General features: G+C 59.0%; 1 protein-coding gene across 1 annotated transcript; it reads left to right on the top strand.

The window, feature by feature from the left end:
- The first annotated feature begins 1,787 nt into the window (after positions 1-1,787).
- MAP3K6 (mitogen-activated protein kinase kinase kinase 6) lies at positions 1,788-15,128 on the top strand. The gene is made up of 28 exons (XM_068967234.1): positions 1,788-2,130; positions 4,846-4,985; positions 5,360-5,550; positions 5,666-5,834; positions 6,172-6,278; positions 6,680-6,850; positions 6,961-7,073; positions 7,483-7,642; positions 7,842-8,004; positions 8,081-8,188; positions 8,311-8,360; positions 8,444-8,539; positions 8,698-8,785; positions 8,867-9,000; positions 9,386-9,513; positions 9,755-9,891; positions 10,513-10,618; positions 11,145-11,302; positions 11,402-11,594; positions 11,698-11,836; positions 12,107-12,266; positions 12,402-12,599; positions 13,074-13,179; positions 13,454-13,625; positions 13,712-13,824; positions 13,918-13,991; positions 14,550-14,626; positions 14,850-15,128. Exons 1-28 carry the CDS (start codon positions 1,788-1,790, stop codon positions 14,938-14,940), a joined length of 3,885 nt encoding a protein of 1,294 aa, XP_068823335.1. The 3' UTR covers positions 14,941-15,128.
- Positions 15,129-15,215: the final 87 nt, after the last annotated feature.

The following is a 15,215-nucleotide window of genomic DNA, read 5'->3' on the forward strand; positions in this document are numbered from 1 at the left end:
TCCCTGACTTTCCTTGTCTCCCAGAGTTGGCTCAAACTCATGCCCATTGAGTCGATGATGCCATCCAACCATCCCATCCCTGCTCCTCTTACTTTTTATTAAAAAATAAAATCATTTTAACTCTTCCCCGACTGGCAGACCTCTTCCAATTATTGGGAAAAACACAAGAGGGCAGAGGAAGGACACAAGTTTCAGTCCCATTCAAGGAAGATCTTCCTTCCAGTCAGGAAGATTGACAAGTTGACCTCAAAAGATAGTGAGGCTTCTGTTCCTAGAGGTTTGCAAGTCGAGGCCAGAGGCACTTGGAGTGGCAGGCTTGGAAGGATTCAAGCATCCATTGACAACATTCTTGGGTCCCTTGGGTCCTACAAGTAGATGGTTTCATGGTGGAAATTGCACCGCCATCTCACCCTGTTATCCCCTGCCTGTCCCTTCAAAGTTGTCTGTTTTCTAGGCTCTGTTGTCACGTTTTCATCCTTTGCTACTTCCTGCCTGTTCCATTAGGGGTTAGTTCGAACTCAGTCAAAACAAGGCATTTTTCTCCCATGGGGCAACAGGGCAGTGAAACAGCAGTTCCTGAACTGGCATTTATTAAGCAGTTAGATAATTTGCCAGAGTCACATTCAAGAAAGTGTTAGAACAATAAGTTAAGAGTCTGATCTCTGAGTCTGACAGGGAGTCCTGGCCTTACATCCTGCTTTGTTATGTAGCTGAGTGATCTTGGACAAGTTACTCAACCTCAGAGTTCCTGGTTCCTGATTTCAGAGTCCACTGAAGTTTATGCCAGGCTGTGGCCTCACTAATTCCCACTAGAAGGTTAGGGATTCTTGGGAATTGGAGCTGGGAAGCCATTGTAACCCAAGGGCTGGGGTTCCTGGGGTTCTCCAGGGAGATGGAGAAACGTTTGCACGAAGATTCTTCTCAGATGTTTCATGGTCATGTCCAGGTTGGAGGTCAGGGGTCAGAAGGGCTCCAAAGCAGATTGAGTTCCGGGGAAAGCAGCCCCCTGGCAAAAAAGGCAAAGGACCCAGCTCTGATGCCAAGTTCCATGCTCCTGACAGGCTGGGGAGCAGGCTTCCCCAGTCCAGTCCCTCCCAGCCTGCCCAGCAAGGACGCCGAAAGACGGGCTCTCTCCGCCGTGTTTGTTCTACACACCCTGACATCTCTGAAGAGCCTTTCTTCCAACAGATCCCCGCAGGGCAGAGCCTGCAATGCACTTGGGTCTTAGCTCTGGCCTGGGCACCCATCTCACGACTGCCTGCTCTGAGCAGTCCACAGTGGTTGGCTGCCCAGGGGCACAGGCTGTTCCGGAAGTGGCCTGTCTCAGAGGTTCTGGCGGGAGAGGAGGGAGGGAAGAGGCCGTGTCCCGGGCCGCTAGGGAGCGGTGCTGCCCCAAGGCCGAGGGTGGAGCTTTCCCGGTCGGCCGGGAAAGGGCTGGGCCCAGCCTACATGTGGGGGCAGGAGAGAGCGACAGCCGGCGTTCTGCGGCGGATCTTGGGTGGTGGGCACTGCTGGCCCGATGCCTGGGACCTTCCACGTGACTCTGAACCGCGGATCACTGGATGCCCAAGATTCCCAGGACCCAATCCCCGAAGTCAGATCTTCAGGACCTTGCAAGTCAGAGGCCGGATTTTCGCCCTGCACACCAGATTCCCAAACGGGATCTCTGGCCGGACTCCTGACCTCCAGATCCCGCAGGAAATTCTCGATCCCAGGATCTGTTGTTCCCGGCTCCCGTCCAGCCCCGGGGGCCCAAAGCCGGGCGCCCGACACCCGAGCGCCCCCGTATGGCGGGGCCGAGCCCGCGGTCCGGAGCCCTGGAGCGCGCCGGCAGCTGCTGGCAGGACCCGCTGGCCGAGGCGCTGAGCCGGGGCCGGCCGCTCGCTGCGTCCCCCGGTCGGGGCTGTGCGCGAAGCCGGCCGCTCAGCGTGGTCTACGTGCTGACCCGGGAGCCGCTGCCGGAGGTAGAACCCGAGACGGGAGCCGAGGCGGAGCCGCTGCCTCTGCGCTGCCTGCGTGAGGCCTGCGCACAGCTCCCCGGACCGCGGCCGCGACCTCAGTTGCGCAGCCTGCCCTTTGGAACCCTGGCACTGGGAGACACCGCAGCTCTCGATTCGTTTTACAACGCGGGTGAGCGCGCCCGGGGGGCGGGGCGCTGGGTGGGGCTTAGAGTCTGGGGGCGGGGCCGAGGGGCGGGGCTCAGCGACTCCCGGGAGACCCCCGAGGTGCGGAGTCGTGGGGGGCATAAAGTGAACTAAAGCAGAGGGGCTCAAGGAGGGACCCGTGATAAAAGCGGTGTTTAGGGGATGTGGAGCGTGGCCAGACTCGGGCAGGGACTTCGCGGATCCAGGTCTGGCTCGGGGTTCAGAGTGGGAGCTTAGGCACTCTGGAGTTGGCACCGTGCCTAGGGAGTGGGTCTAGAATTAGGGAGAGGCTGGGAGCAGGGCAGGGTGTGGTACCTCAGGAATGGGATCGGAGAACTCAGCCTCAGGATGATCTTTCACGGAGTTCATGACGGAGGATCCTGGAGGTGGAACTTGGACTGGGGAAAGGGGCCCTAACACGCGGGGCTAGAGTTCAGGGGTCCTAGCATACTACTTCCGGAGATCCGGCTGCAAAGGGAAGCGAAGGGCACCAACGGCACTGGATTCTAGAGGAAGGAGCTTGGTTTATGAGGCCCCAATAGTTCTGAGAAAAGTGAAAACTGTGGTGCTGGGAAAGACCGTCCCCTGGACGGCAAGGAGATCAAACAAATCAATCCTAAAAGAAATCAACCTTGAATATTCTTGGGACGACCCCCCCCCCCCCCCCCGGTCGCTGGTGCTAATGCTGAAGCTGCCACCTGATGCGAAGACCCGACTCATTTGGAAAACACTCTGATGCTGCGAAAGATTGAAGGCAAAAGGAGAAGGCAGGCAGACGATGAGATGGCTAGATAGCAACACTGACTCAGTGGATATGAATTTGAGCAAACTCCGGGAGATAGAATAGGACCGGAGCCTGAACTTTCTGCAGTCCACGGGGTAGCAAAGAGCCGGACACAACGGACCGACTGAACAAGCAGCTCCGGGAGAATCTGCAGAGCTGGGGCGGAAACTGGAGGCGGAGAAGGGTCGTCCGGGGGCGGGGCCAGAAAGCGGCTATTCCCGAGGGGGATCACCCCGCCCTCTCGCCAGCCCGGATGCCCCGCCCCGATACTAATTTGTTTATCCAAGAGTTCAGGAACCCTACTTGCAGGATGTCCATAAAACGGCAGTCTAACCATGAAGGCTGGACTTCCCCGGTGGTCCAGTGGTTAAGAATCCACCTGCGGGGCGTTCAGTCGGTCCGACTTTTTGGGACTCCATGGACTGTAGCCCGCCAGGCTCCTCTGTCCACGGGATTTCCCAGGCAAGAATACTGGAGCAGGTTGCCATTTCCTACCCCAAGGAATCTTCCTGACCCAGGGACGGAACCCACGTCTCTGGCGTCTCCTGCATTGGCAGGTGGATTCTTTACCACACTGCCGCCACCTGGGAAACAGGGGACATGGGTTCAGTCCTTGGTCCGGGGAAGATTCCACCACCTGTGGCGGGGCAACTAAGCCTGTGCGCCACAACTACTGAGCCCGTGTCAGCCTGCAAGCAGCAACAAAGACCCATCACAGCCAAAAATAAATAAAGAGATAAAAATGAAGGCTGACTCGACCTTGAGGTCACAAACACACAATCATAGATGGACTCACAAATCGTGTATATCTTGCTTCACAAAGGCTGTCGCAGACACTGTCCCACACAGAGATACAGACAGCAAGCGACACACTCACAGAGGCACAGTGTTGTACACACACAAGGCAAGTATGTATATACATGTGTATATACCTAGCACACTGCTGGTGCCAGCCCCTTTCAAGAGACTGTGTTGAGGACCCAGGGAAGGGCACGTCTCTCTTTGCACAACTCTTGCCTCTCAAATGGCCCACAACAGGCTCCAGGTTTGGTGCACAGCTTCCCCTTCTCTGTGCCCAGTGCCTGTAGGCGCTGAACAGTGGGATACAAGCAGTGGGGCCTGGGGAGCTCCAACCCTCTCCTTGCAATCAGTTCAGTTCAGTTCAGTCGCTCAGTCGTGTCCGACTCTTTGCAACCCCATGAATCGCAGCATGCCAGGCCTCCCTGTCCATCACCATCTCCCGGAGTTCGCTCAGACTCACGTCCATCGAGTCTGTGATGCCATCCAGCCATCTCACCTCAGTCGTCCCCTTCTCCTGCCCCCAATCCCTCCCAGCATCAGTCTTTTCCAGTGAGTCAACTCTTCGCATGAGGTGGCCAAAGTACTGGAGCTTCAGCTTTAGCATCATTCCTTCTAAAGAAATCCCAGGGTTGATCTCCTTCAGAATGGACTGGTTGGATCTCCCTGCAGTCCAAGGGACTCTCAAGAGTCTTCCCCAACACCACAGTTCAAAAGCATCAATTCCTCAGCGCTCAGCCTTCTTCACAGTCCAACTCTCACATCCATACATGACCACAGGAAAAACCATAGCCTTGACTAGACAGACCTTAGTCGGCAAAGTAATGTCTCTGCTTTTGAATATACTATCTAGGTTGGTCATAATACCATAGGCATAATTTCTGTATGATCCAGAGGGACCCTAAAAGGGGGAAACTGAGGCCCAGAGCAAAACTGGACTCTGAGGAGTTATATAGGAAGGCAGACCCAGCCAGGATGGATCCCCAGGCTTCTTCCCCACAAGCTGGGTTTGGGACTTGAGGTTTGGGGCTCGGGACTCATGGCTTGGGGCTCCAGGCTCTGGGTGCCAGGCTTGGGGTTCAGGCTCAGAGCTCAGGGCCTCTACCTGTGTGTCCACAGACATGGTGGTGCTTGAGGTGAGCAGCTCCCTGGCACAGCCCTCCCTGTTCTACCACCTGGGTGTGAGGGAGAGCTTCAGCATGACCAACAACGTGCTCCTCTGCTCTCAGGCCGACCTCCCTGACCTGCAGGCCCTGCGGGTAGGTGGCCAGGGGGCAGGTGGGGACCAGCCCAGGGCGGGGGTGGCCCTACCCAGAGCACCAGTATCTGAATGTCTGTCTCTTGCAGGAGGACATTTTCCAGAAGAACTCGGTGAGCCGAATCCATCCCTCCTCCACGGTTTCCCTTTGACCTCCACCATTATAACCTCTGCTCTCCACCATGTTTCCAGGCCTCCTCATTCACCTCTGACCTCCCTAGTGCCCCCATGACATCCATGTGACCTTTGGCCCCCTATTGCCTCCCTTCATGAAGTGGGCCCCTTCCCAGCTATTCTGACCCCTCCACTGCCCCTCTCTAATCTAGTCCTGACCTCTGACCTCCTCTGATTCCTGGCTTCTCTCTCCCACTCTAGGATTGCATTGGCAGCTACACGCTGATCCCCTACGTGGTGACAGCCACCGGTCGGGTGCTGTGTGGCGATGCAGGCCTCCTGAGGGGCCTGGCTGATGGGCTGCTCCAGGCCGGGGTGGGCACAGAGGCCCTGCTCACACCCCTGGTAGGCCGGCTGGCCCGCCTGCTGGAGGCCACGCCCACGGACTCTTGGTAATGGGCCCCCCCAGAGCGGGAGTGCCAGGAGGAGCTGGCGAGGACAAGGGGGGGCCTGGAGCTGAGGGGCAGACCCTGCCATTCTCTCTCTCTCCCCTTCCCTGGGCGTTAGTGGCTACTTCCGGGAGACCATTCGGCAGGACATCCGGAGGGCGCGGGAGCGGTTCAGCGGGCCGCAGCTGCGGCAGGAGCTGGCTCGCCTGCAGCGGAGACTGGACAGTGTGGAGCTGCTGAGCCCCGACATCATCATGAACCTGCTGCTCTCCTACCGGGATGTGCAGGTGTGCGGGGCTCGGAGAGGCAGGCCGGCCCGTCCAACAAGCCCCAGGCCAGTTTCCAGACCCACCAGAGGCTCTGAATGAATTATCTGACATCTCCAAGCCTCGGTTTCCTGGGAGAAAACCAGGGAAGGCTGGGCACCCACTGGGGTCTCTGCGAACGGTGCAGTGTCTGCACTTCCTGGAGGAAGTGTGCAGAGGATGGTGGGTGGGAACGGTGGGGGGTCGGGTGGGAGGAGACCCCCACCCCAGTCCCCTGCTCAAGGTTTGCCTCAGGGTTCATGGGCCGATGGGACCCACCGGAGGCCATGAGGCCAGTGCGTGCTGTTCCCTCCGGCAGGACTATTCAGCCATCATTGACCTGGTGGAGACCCTGCAGGCCTTGCCCACCTGTGACGTGGCTGAGCAGCATAATGTGTGCTTCCACTACACCTTTGCCCTCAACCGGTGGGTCGGCAGAACAAGGCTCAGGTCATGGCCACGTGGGGACATGGGTCTCTGCCGTGCAAAGTCCCTGCGGTCTGCAATCACGGCTGTTCAGGGAATTTGCCGACCAGGATCACGCTGGTGTCAAATCGTCCCTATGATTCTGTTTCTGCTGTCCAGGGTGGGGTGGGGTGGGGTGGTGGTGCTGACCTTGGAGTGGTCACAGCCGTCTAAGGCCACGGCTCCGCAGTCCCTGCGGTCACTTCCGTCTGGGATTCCCACCTCTCGGAAGGTCAGCGCTGACCAGAGACACTGCTCTTCTGGGTTCATGATGGTCAGGCCCTTGGAAAGGTCCCTGCTGTTCAGGGTCTTGGGGTTGGTGGACAGAGGGTGGTCCCCATCCTATCTTCCCCTTCCCCCAGGAGGAACAGGCCTGGGGACCGGGAGAAGGCACTGGCCGTGCTGCTGCCACTGGTACAGGTAGAGGGCCCTGTGGCACCTGATCTGTACTGCATGTGTGGCCGTATCTACAAGGACATGTTCTTCAGCTCTGGCTTCCAGGATGCTGGGCATCGGGAGCAGGCATATCACTGGTAAGGGTGATATGCCTGTGAAACAGGTGAACAGTGAGCTGAGCTAGTGGGCTGAGGGATGGGACTATGGGCATTAGTCCAGCCCTGCATCACCCCCACCCTCACCCCAGGTATCGCAAGGCTTTTGACATAGAGCCCAGCCTTCACTCGGGCATCAATGCCGCTGTGCTCCTCATTGCCGATGGGCAGCGCTTTGAGGACTCCGAGGAGCTCCGGCTCATAGGTGAGCCCCAATCCTGCACCCCTATCCCTTACCCACAGGCGCCCTGAGGGGCCTGGGAAGAGGGCAGGGAGAGAGGACACTGGGCTAGAGCTGGGGCTGACCCATCCTGTTTGGGACCTGTTCTGCCTGAACCCACACCTGGGTCCTCATGCCTAACCTGGACCCTCATGAGCCCCTGAGGCCACAACTGTTCCTAAGCTCACACCTGTGCTCCTTACACACTGAATTCCATGTACACTTGTTCCCACACCCTCACCTGTGCCTGAGCTTCTACTCCCACCTGAGATCTGGCCACACCTCAGTTTTCACCCATTTCTATCTTCCTGCCCATGTGACTTTGGTGGCCTACACCTGGGCTTTGCCGAAATTCGCAACCACATTCATTACAACCCAGGCCCCTCTCTCCCAGGCATGAAGCTGGGCTGCCTGCTGGCCCGAAAAGGCTGCGTGGAGAAGATGCAGTATTACTGGGATGTTGGCTTCTACCTGGGAGCTCAGATCCTCGCCAATGACCTCACTCAGGTGGCACTGGCCGCAGAGCAGCTGTACAAGCTCAACGCCCCCATATGGTAAGCGGCCCCCTCTGGGGTCCTGGGCTGGCCTGGGCTATCAGCTTCTGCACATATATCCCCTGGCATCTAGTCTGAACCCCTTCCAAACCAGTACCCATGGCACCCAGTGGCCTGATTCTGGCTGCATCCAAGCCAGTCTAGTCCCCCTGGCAGTACCAGTTGGTGCCTGGGCTGAAGACATGCCTATTGTCTGCAGGTACCTGGTGTCCGTGATGGAAACCTTCCTGCTGTATCAGCACTTCAGACCCACACTAGAGCTTCCTGGAGAAGCCCCCCACGGTGCCCACTTCTGGCTCCACTTCTTGCTACAGTCCTGCCAGCCACTCAAGACGGCTTGTCCCCAAGGGGACCAGTGCTTGGTGAGGCCGGTGGGGTATGGGACCCGGGAGAGGTGCCAGCCCCTTCTGACCAACCCCTCTCCCCTGTCGTCTGAAGGTGCTGGTCCTGGAGATGAATAAGGTGCTGCTGCCCGCCAGGCTGGAGGTTCAGGGTACAAACCCGGTGAGCGCGGTGACCCTGAGCCTGCTGGAGCCGGAGAAGCAGGTGAAGTCGCCGGTAGGCCACCCCCACTGACATCTGCGCACCTCTTCTGTCCGGCCGTTCCCCCATCCCTAGACCCCTCTCGCTGTCCCCAGCACCCCTCTGGGACCCCTTTCTTCTCACAGGACGTTCCCTCCAGCTGGACCTTCCCGGTGGCCTCCATCAGCGGCGTCAGGTAAGAGGGGGCCCTTTGGAAGGTGAAGGGGGGAGGCGGCGCGGCTGGGAGGCCGGCTCACCCGGGTTCTTCATCTCTTCCAGCGTCTCGAAGCGGGACGAGCGCTGCTGCTTCCTCTACGCGCCGCCTCCGGCTCAGGACTTCCAGCTGTGCTTCCCCAGCGCCGGGCACTGTCAGTGGTGCGAGCAGCCCCGCGGGGTCGGGGTGCTCCGAGAGCCAGGAGGCGCGGGGCATCGAGCGAGAGGAAGGGACTATGTTCTCTGGGTGCTCTGGGCAGAGAGGGGAACAGCTTCTGCCCCAGGTTGCCTCTCCCGTAAGTCTTGATCTCCGCCCTCAGGTTCTGCGGCATGATCCAGGCCTTGGTGAAGAGTCCGGACTCCGGGGCGCCCGCAGAGGAGACGGAGGGCGTTGGGGAGGTGTTGGAGGTGAGGGGCGGGTGCTGGGAGCTTGAGGAGGGGGGTGGGCCGAGGGCCCCGCTGAACCCCTCATGTCACCCGCCCTCGCAGTTTGATTACGAGTACACGGAGTCGGGTGAGCGGCTGGTGCTGGGCAAGGGCACGTACGGGGTGGTGTACGCTGGTCGCGATCGGCACACTCGCGTGCGCATCGCCATCAAGGAGATCCCTGAGCGGGACAGCAGGTTTGGGGGCGGCGGGGCCCAGGGCGCCAGGGAACAAGTGGGCGGGTCACACGGGCGGGACCGGAAGTTGAGAGGCTCCTGTGGGCCCGACTGTAGGCCGGGGCGACGCTAAGGCCCACATGGGCGGGACTGAGTGCCTGAGCTCAGAGAAGCGAGAGTTCGAGCCCCCGGGGCCAAGCCAGGCCTGTGCGCAGAACCGCAGGGACCCAGCGTGGGGGATAGGGTCCGGAGGGGCGTGTGGGCTGGGTGATGAATTGAGGAAGGAGGAGGCGGGGGTCTGGTGGGGTGAGGGGGGGAAATCTATAGGCCTGTCCTGCTGGCACTGGAGTAGGGTAAGCACCCCTGCCCCAAGCAGGCCTGTTAGTCACTCCCTACCGGCCCCCAGGTTCTCTCAGCCGCTGCACGAAGAGATCGCTCTGCACAAACGCCTACGCCACAAGAACATCGTGCGCTATCTGGGCTCCGTCAGCCAAGGCGGCTACCTCAAGATTTTCATGGAGGAAGTGCCTGGAGGTATCTGCCCTGCGTGGGAGGCAAATGGAACTGGAGTTGTGGGGCCTGGGGATGGAGCCAAGCAAAGGGTGGAGAACCCTCCGGGGAAAATGACCCCTAGCCTGTGTGGGTGGCGCAGCCCAGAATTAGCTGAGGCAGTGCGATTGGGTGGTGGAAGCTGGGCCATGGCCTGGCCTTCAAGCAGACAGCCGTGGGCTGGACTAAATGGGCGCCAATTATGACCCTGGACTGCACCTTCCAGGCAGCCTGTCTTCCTTGCTGCGATCAGTGTGGGGACCCCTGCAGGACAACGAGAGCACCATCAGTTTCTACACCCGCCAGATCCTGCAGGGACTCAGCTATCTGCACGACAACCACATTGTGCATCGAGATATCAAGGTCAGCCTGTAGCTGGCTCACCTTGGTGGGGGGTGGGGTGGGTGAGAGGGAGGAGCAGAGAGGGCTCCAGACACAGGCTGGCAGTTTAAGTGGACAGACCCTTTGCAAAAGCTTGGGAAATTCATCAAGAAGTTTCCCTAGGGAAGGAAGGAAGTTCAGATCTGAAGCCAGCTTCCAGGATTTCCCTGATTCTTCTAGTGGTTAAGAATCCACCTGCCAACGCAGGGGACATGGGTTCCACCCCTGGGTCGGGAAGATCCCACATGCTGTGGGGCAACTAAACCTGTGCCACAACTACGGAGTCCGTGAGCCCTAGAGCCCATGCTCTGCAACAAGAGAAGGTGCCGCAGTGAGAAGCCCATGCACCGTAACTAGAGAGTAGCCCCCACTCGACGCAACTAGAGAAAACCTGCACGCAGCCGCAAAGACCAGCACAGCCAAAAATAAATCACTAAAGTGCAGCCAACCTCCAGGGGGACATAAATGGGATGGCAGGGGGAGGGGGTTGAGAGAGGCAGGGTCAAGCTGGGAGTCTGGGGAGATGGGGTCTGGGATAGAGTCCAGTTCTGGCATCAGGAGCCCAGTCCAATGTCTGCTGAGCACAATGTCCACTCTGTTCAGGGGGACAACGTGCTGATCAACACCTTCAGTGGGTTGCTCAAGATTTCTGACTTTGGCACCTCCAAGCGACTAGCAGGCATCACACCCTGCACTGAGACCTTCACAGGTAACAGCCAGCACACCCTGCACTGAGGCCTTCACAGGGAACAGGGTGTGGGCTGGTGAATGAAGCTTGCTGATGTGGGGCAGAGAACTCTTGGGACATTCCAGGGAATGATGTTTCTCCTGGGCACGGAGTTAGAGTCTTAATGGGAGATGGAACCTGGGGCAGGTCACTGAGCCAGGGGGCAATGATACAATCTAGAACTGGAGCTTAGAGAGCTGATAACTGAACTGATTTCAGTCCCTGAAATGGAGCCCAAAAGTGTGGATGCGGACCAAAGTTCAGAGCGGATGATGCAGTCTGGGATAAATGATGGCACCTCCTGTGGGTGATGGAGGCCATGGATGTGATGGAGCCTGAGATGAGTGAGGAGAATAGGGATAGAGGTTTGATGACCAGGGTAGGTGATGGGATGTTTTGGATGATAGAGTTCAGGTTGAGAGCAGGTGGCCGGAGAAGGATAAAGCCCCCTGCCACACCCCCGGTGATACAGCCTAGATGAGCATTACTGCTACTGCTTCTGTCCCAGGGACCCTACAGTATATGGCCCCAGAAATCATTGACCAGGGCCCACGAGGGTATGGGAAGGCAGCAGACATCTGGTCCCTGGGCTGCACAGTCATCGAGATGGCCACAGGTCGCCCACCCTTCCACGAGCTAGGGAGCCCGCAGGCTGCCATGTTTCAGGTGAGATCCTCAGGGCCTGGCTTATGAAGTGGGGTGGTGTTCAGAGTCCTGAACACCTCTAAATGTGTCCTTTGTTCCCTGTCCCTGCTCCCTTCCCAGGTGGGCATGTACAAGGTGCATCCGCCAATGCCCGGTTCTCTGTCAGCTGAGGCTCAAGCCTTCCTCCTCCGAACTTTTGAGCCCGACCCCCGCCTCCGAGCCAGTGCTCAAGCGCTGCTGGCAGACCCCTTCCTGCAGCCTGGGAAGAGGAGCCGCAGCCCGGGCTCCCCCAGACAAGCTCTAAGATCCTCAGGTACTAAGTGGGTGGAGGGAGTGAGCACCGTGCGGTGAGGGCAGTGGAGGTTTGGAGGGAGAGGGCTCAGGGGCCCCAGCCAACAGCCTTGTCCCTCCCTCAGAGGCGCCATCTGCTAGCCCCGCTCCTTCAGCGGACTCCACGTCCCAGTCCCAGACATTCCCGCGCCCTCAGGCACCCTCTCAGCACCCTCCCAGTCCCCCTAAGCGCTGCCTCAGTTATGGGGACACCAGCCAGCTCCGGTGAGCACCCAGGGTCGCAGGGTGGGTTCGCTTCATCTGGTTTTGTCCCCGGGGGACTCCCTCCAGCAAAAGCCCTTCTTGGGGACCCAGACACTTGGACCACGTGCAAGGTGGCATTAAGTTTATTGTGCCCTCTCAATGCTGAGTTCACCTCTTTTATCCCTGTGAGGTGGGGGATAAAAGTAAAAGCCAGGATTCAGTCCCTGGGGTGGAGGTGGCTTGGATGGTATTGCTACTCATCCTCCATCGGCCACTCTTCACTGCACCCAGGGTGCCCGAGGAGCCTGGGGCTGACGAGCCCGCGTCCCCTGAGGAGAGTTCGGGGCTGAGCCTCTTGCATCAAGAGAGTAGGCGCCGGGCCACGCTGGCCACAGTACTGGAGCAGGAGCTGCCGGCCCTGGCGGAGAGCCTGCGCCTGGAGCAGGAACAGGTGGGCGGCTCGCCCCGGCGCCCCCTGCTGGTCGAGCCCCGACAGGACGCTTGCTTTTCCTGCTGACGGCCTAGCGCCCACCCAGCACATCCTCCCAACCAGCATCTCTCCTGGCTCATCCGTATACTCGCTGAGGACCCTTCTCTTCCTTCCCAGGGTCCCCGTCTGGAGAGGAGTCACGTGGAACAGCTACTGCTCTGCCTCCGGGCGCACATCCACACTCCTAACCGTCGGCAGCTGGCCCAGGAGCTGCGGGGACTCCAAGGGCAGCTTCGGGCCCAGGGCCTTGAGCCCAAGCTTCTGCAAGGACCGCTCTTTGCCTTCCCAGATGAGGTGAGGGAGCCTTCTCACAGTAAGGGCTACCCAACTTCCCAGGTGGTGTTTGGTGGTAAAGAACCCGCCTGCCAATGCAGAAGGCATGAGACTCGTGTTCGATCCCTGGGTTGGAAAGATCCCCCGGAGGAGGGCATGGCAACACACTCCAGTATTCTTGCCTGGAGAATCCCACGGACAGAGGAGCCTGGTACGCTACAGTCCATGGGGTCACAAAGAGTCAGACACGGAATGAAACGACTTAGCACGCATGCACGCAGTAAGAGGTAGGGCGCTCCCAATACTTGGGCATGTGCAAGGACTTGATATCGCAAGATTCCGCGTATTCTGGGACGCCTGCCCAGTCCTAGCTGTTCTGACCTTCCTTTGATCCCAAGCCCGCCCACCCTACTTGCCTTTCTAGGCCTTTCCAACTTAAACTCCACTCCTACTTGAGGCTCGGCCGTCTCAGCCGCGCCCTCCCTCCCTCTCCAGGTGAAGCAGGTCCTCCGCAGGCGCCAGATCCGCCCACACTGGATGTTCGTGCTGGACTCGCTGCTCAGCCGCGCTGTGAGGGCAGCCCTGGCCGTGCTGGCCCCAGGTGGGCGGAAGGGCTGGGCCTATCTGCCCGCCTGCGCGTGGGGACCTCTCCTTGTTATCCTTGGGGGCGTGGCGAACACCAATAGGTCAGGTGGGGGCGTGGTCAGCCCAGGCCCAGCCTAGACTCGGCGCCAAGGAGGGGGATGTGGCCAAATGGATACCTCCCAGGCTGACGCTGCCTGGCCGGTGCCCAGAGTCCCGCGTCTTTTGCCGATGTTGGGGTCCTAAATGGGCATTCTCGCCCTGCCTGAGTTCAACCCCCCTCGGATTGGCAGAGGCGGAGAAGGAGGCGGTCCCACCGAAGTCGGAAGAGGCCAGTAACGCAGAGGAGTCCGAACCCAAGCAGCAGGAGACCCCAGCCGAGCGGAGCCCTCTCCTGGGGGAACCGGAGCAGGGCACCCCTTCTCTGATGGTGCAGCTGGGCCTCTTGCGAGCAGAGACCGATAGGTACAGCTCCGAGGACCTGCCCATAATCTCTGCACAAGCTTCACCCCTACTCCCACTCCATTCTGTGGGCTTCTGCCTTCCGACAGGCTTCGAGATGTTCTGGCTGAGAAGGAAAGGGAATGCCAGGCCTTGGTGCAACTAGCCCTCCAGCGGGTCAGTGGGGAGGCCAGGACCTGTGCCCTGGCTTCAGAGCCCCCAGGTGAGCAGGACCAGGCTGGCGAACATGAATGGTGGGTGGGAGCAGCTTCTTGGCTGAGGCACCCTTGGGTTCAACACATGACCTCCCTCACAGTGGCTCTCACGGTGGACCAGGGCCTGGTGCAGTGGCTACAGGACCTGAATGTGGATTCAGGCACCATCCAGACGGTGAGCGGAAATGTGCTGGTTGCCCCTGACACCCACCAACCAAAGACTCCTCTTATGGCCATCTTTCAGCTCTTCTCCCTTTCTCCGTCTGATGCAGAGAATCTCAATACTGAATGAGCACTTTGTATGCCCCTGGTGGCTCAGATAGTAAAGAATCTGCCTGCAACACAGGAGACCCAGGTTCGATCCCTGAGTTGGGAAGATCCCCTGGAGAAGGGAATGGCTACCCACTCCAGTATTCTTGCCTGGAGAATTTCATGGACAGAGCAGCCTGGCGGGCTATAGTCCATGGGGTTGCAAAGAGTCAGACATGACTGAGCGCCTAACACTTTCACTTTACTTTTCCCCTCATCGTACAGGTGAGAAAACTGAGGTGCAGAAAGGGCTGCCCTAGCATGTTGGTAGTATTGGGTTGGCCAAAAATTCATTCAGGTTTTTCTTACTTGAATGAACTTTCGGCCAGCCCAATAACCCAGAGCTAGTTCTTGGGTCTTTGGATGTCGCTTTCTGATTTTTACCTCTCCTTGTTTCTGTGTGGGGGTCTCTGTCCACAACCAGCTACTGAACCACAGCTTCACCCTCCATGCCCTGCTGACCTGTGCCACTAGAGATGACCTCATCTACACTCGTATCAGGTATGTCCTGGCCCTCGAAGGATAACCCACACACATGGCCTCATGCTGGCCTGATCCTGACACCACCCTACTCTGCTGTTACAAGCCTGCCTGGGTTCCTCCCTGAAAACTACAGGGACACCAGTGTCCTCTGGGGACAGAGGGGGCATCAGGCAGACAGTGGGCACCAGAGAGTGCTCAGGGCCTTCTTCTGGCTGAGCCTCACTGAGCCTGGTACCCCCAGGGGAGGGATGACATGCCGCATCTGGAGAGCCATCTTGGCACAGCGAACAAGATCCACGCCGGTTACCCCTGGCCCCCAGGAGGCCGAATGAGGACATCCAAGGCAGGAGGCCAGATCCAAGGATGGATGAATGGAGGAAACACAAGAGGCTTCTGACATACCTGCCCCAGGACCCAGCAGCAACTGGAGGAGTCCAGGTGGGTGGGGGGCAGGGTAGGCGCCAGGCCTCTAGCCCCAGTGGGGAGAACCAATCACAGACGTGCCTCAAGCTCACGAGGGCCACCAGGCAAAGGCTATTAAACAATACTTTTGTACCCCTGGGCCTTGGCAATGTCTGAAGTATTGAGAGGGGTCCTAGGACCAGCT

Source organism: Capricornis sumatraensis, chromosome 3 (assembly GCF_032405125.1).
Source record: "Capricornis sumatraensis isolate serow.1 chromosome 3, serow.2, whole genome shotgun sequence".
NCBI classification, from domain to species: Eukaryota; Metazoa; Chordata; class Mammalia; order Artiodactyla; family Bovidae; genus Capricornis; species Capricornis sumatraensis.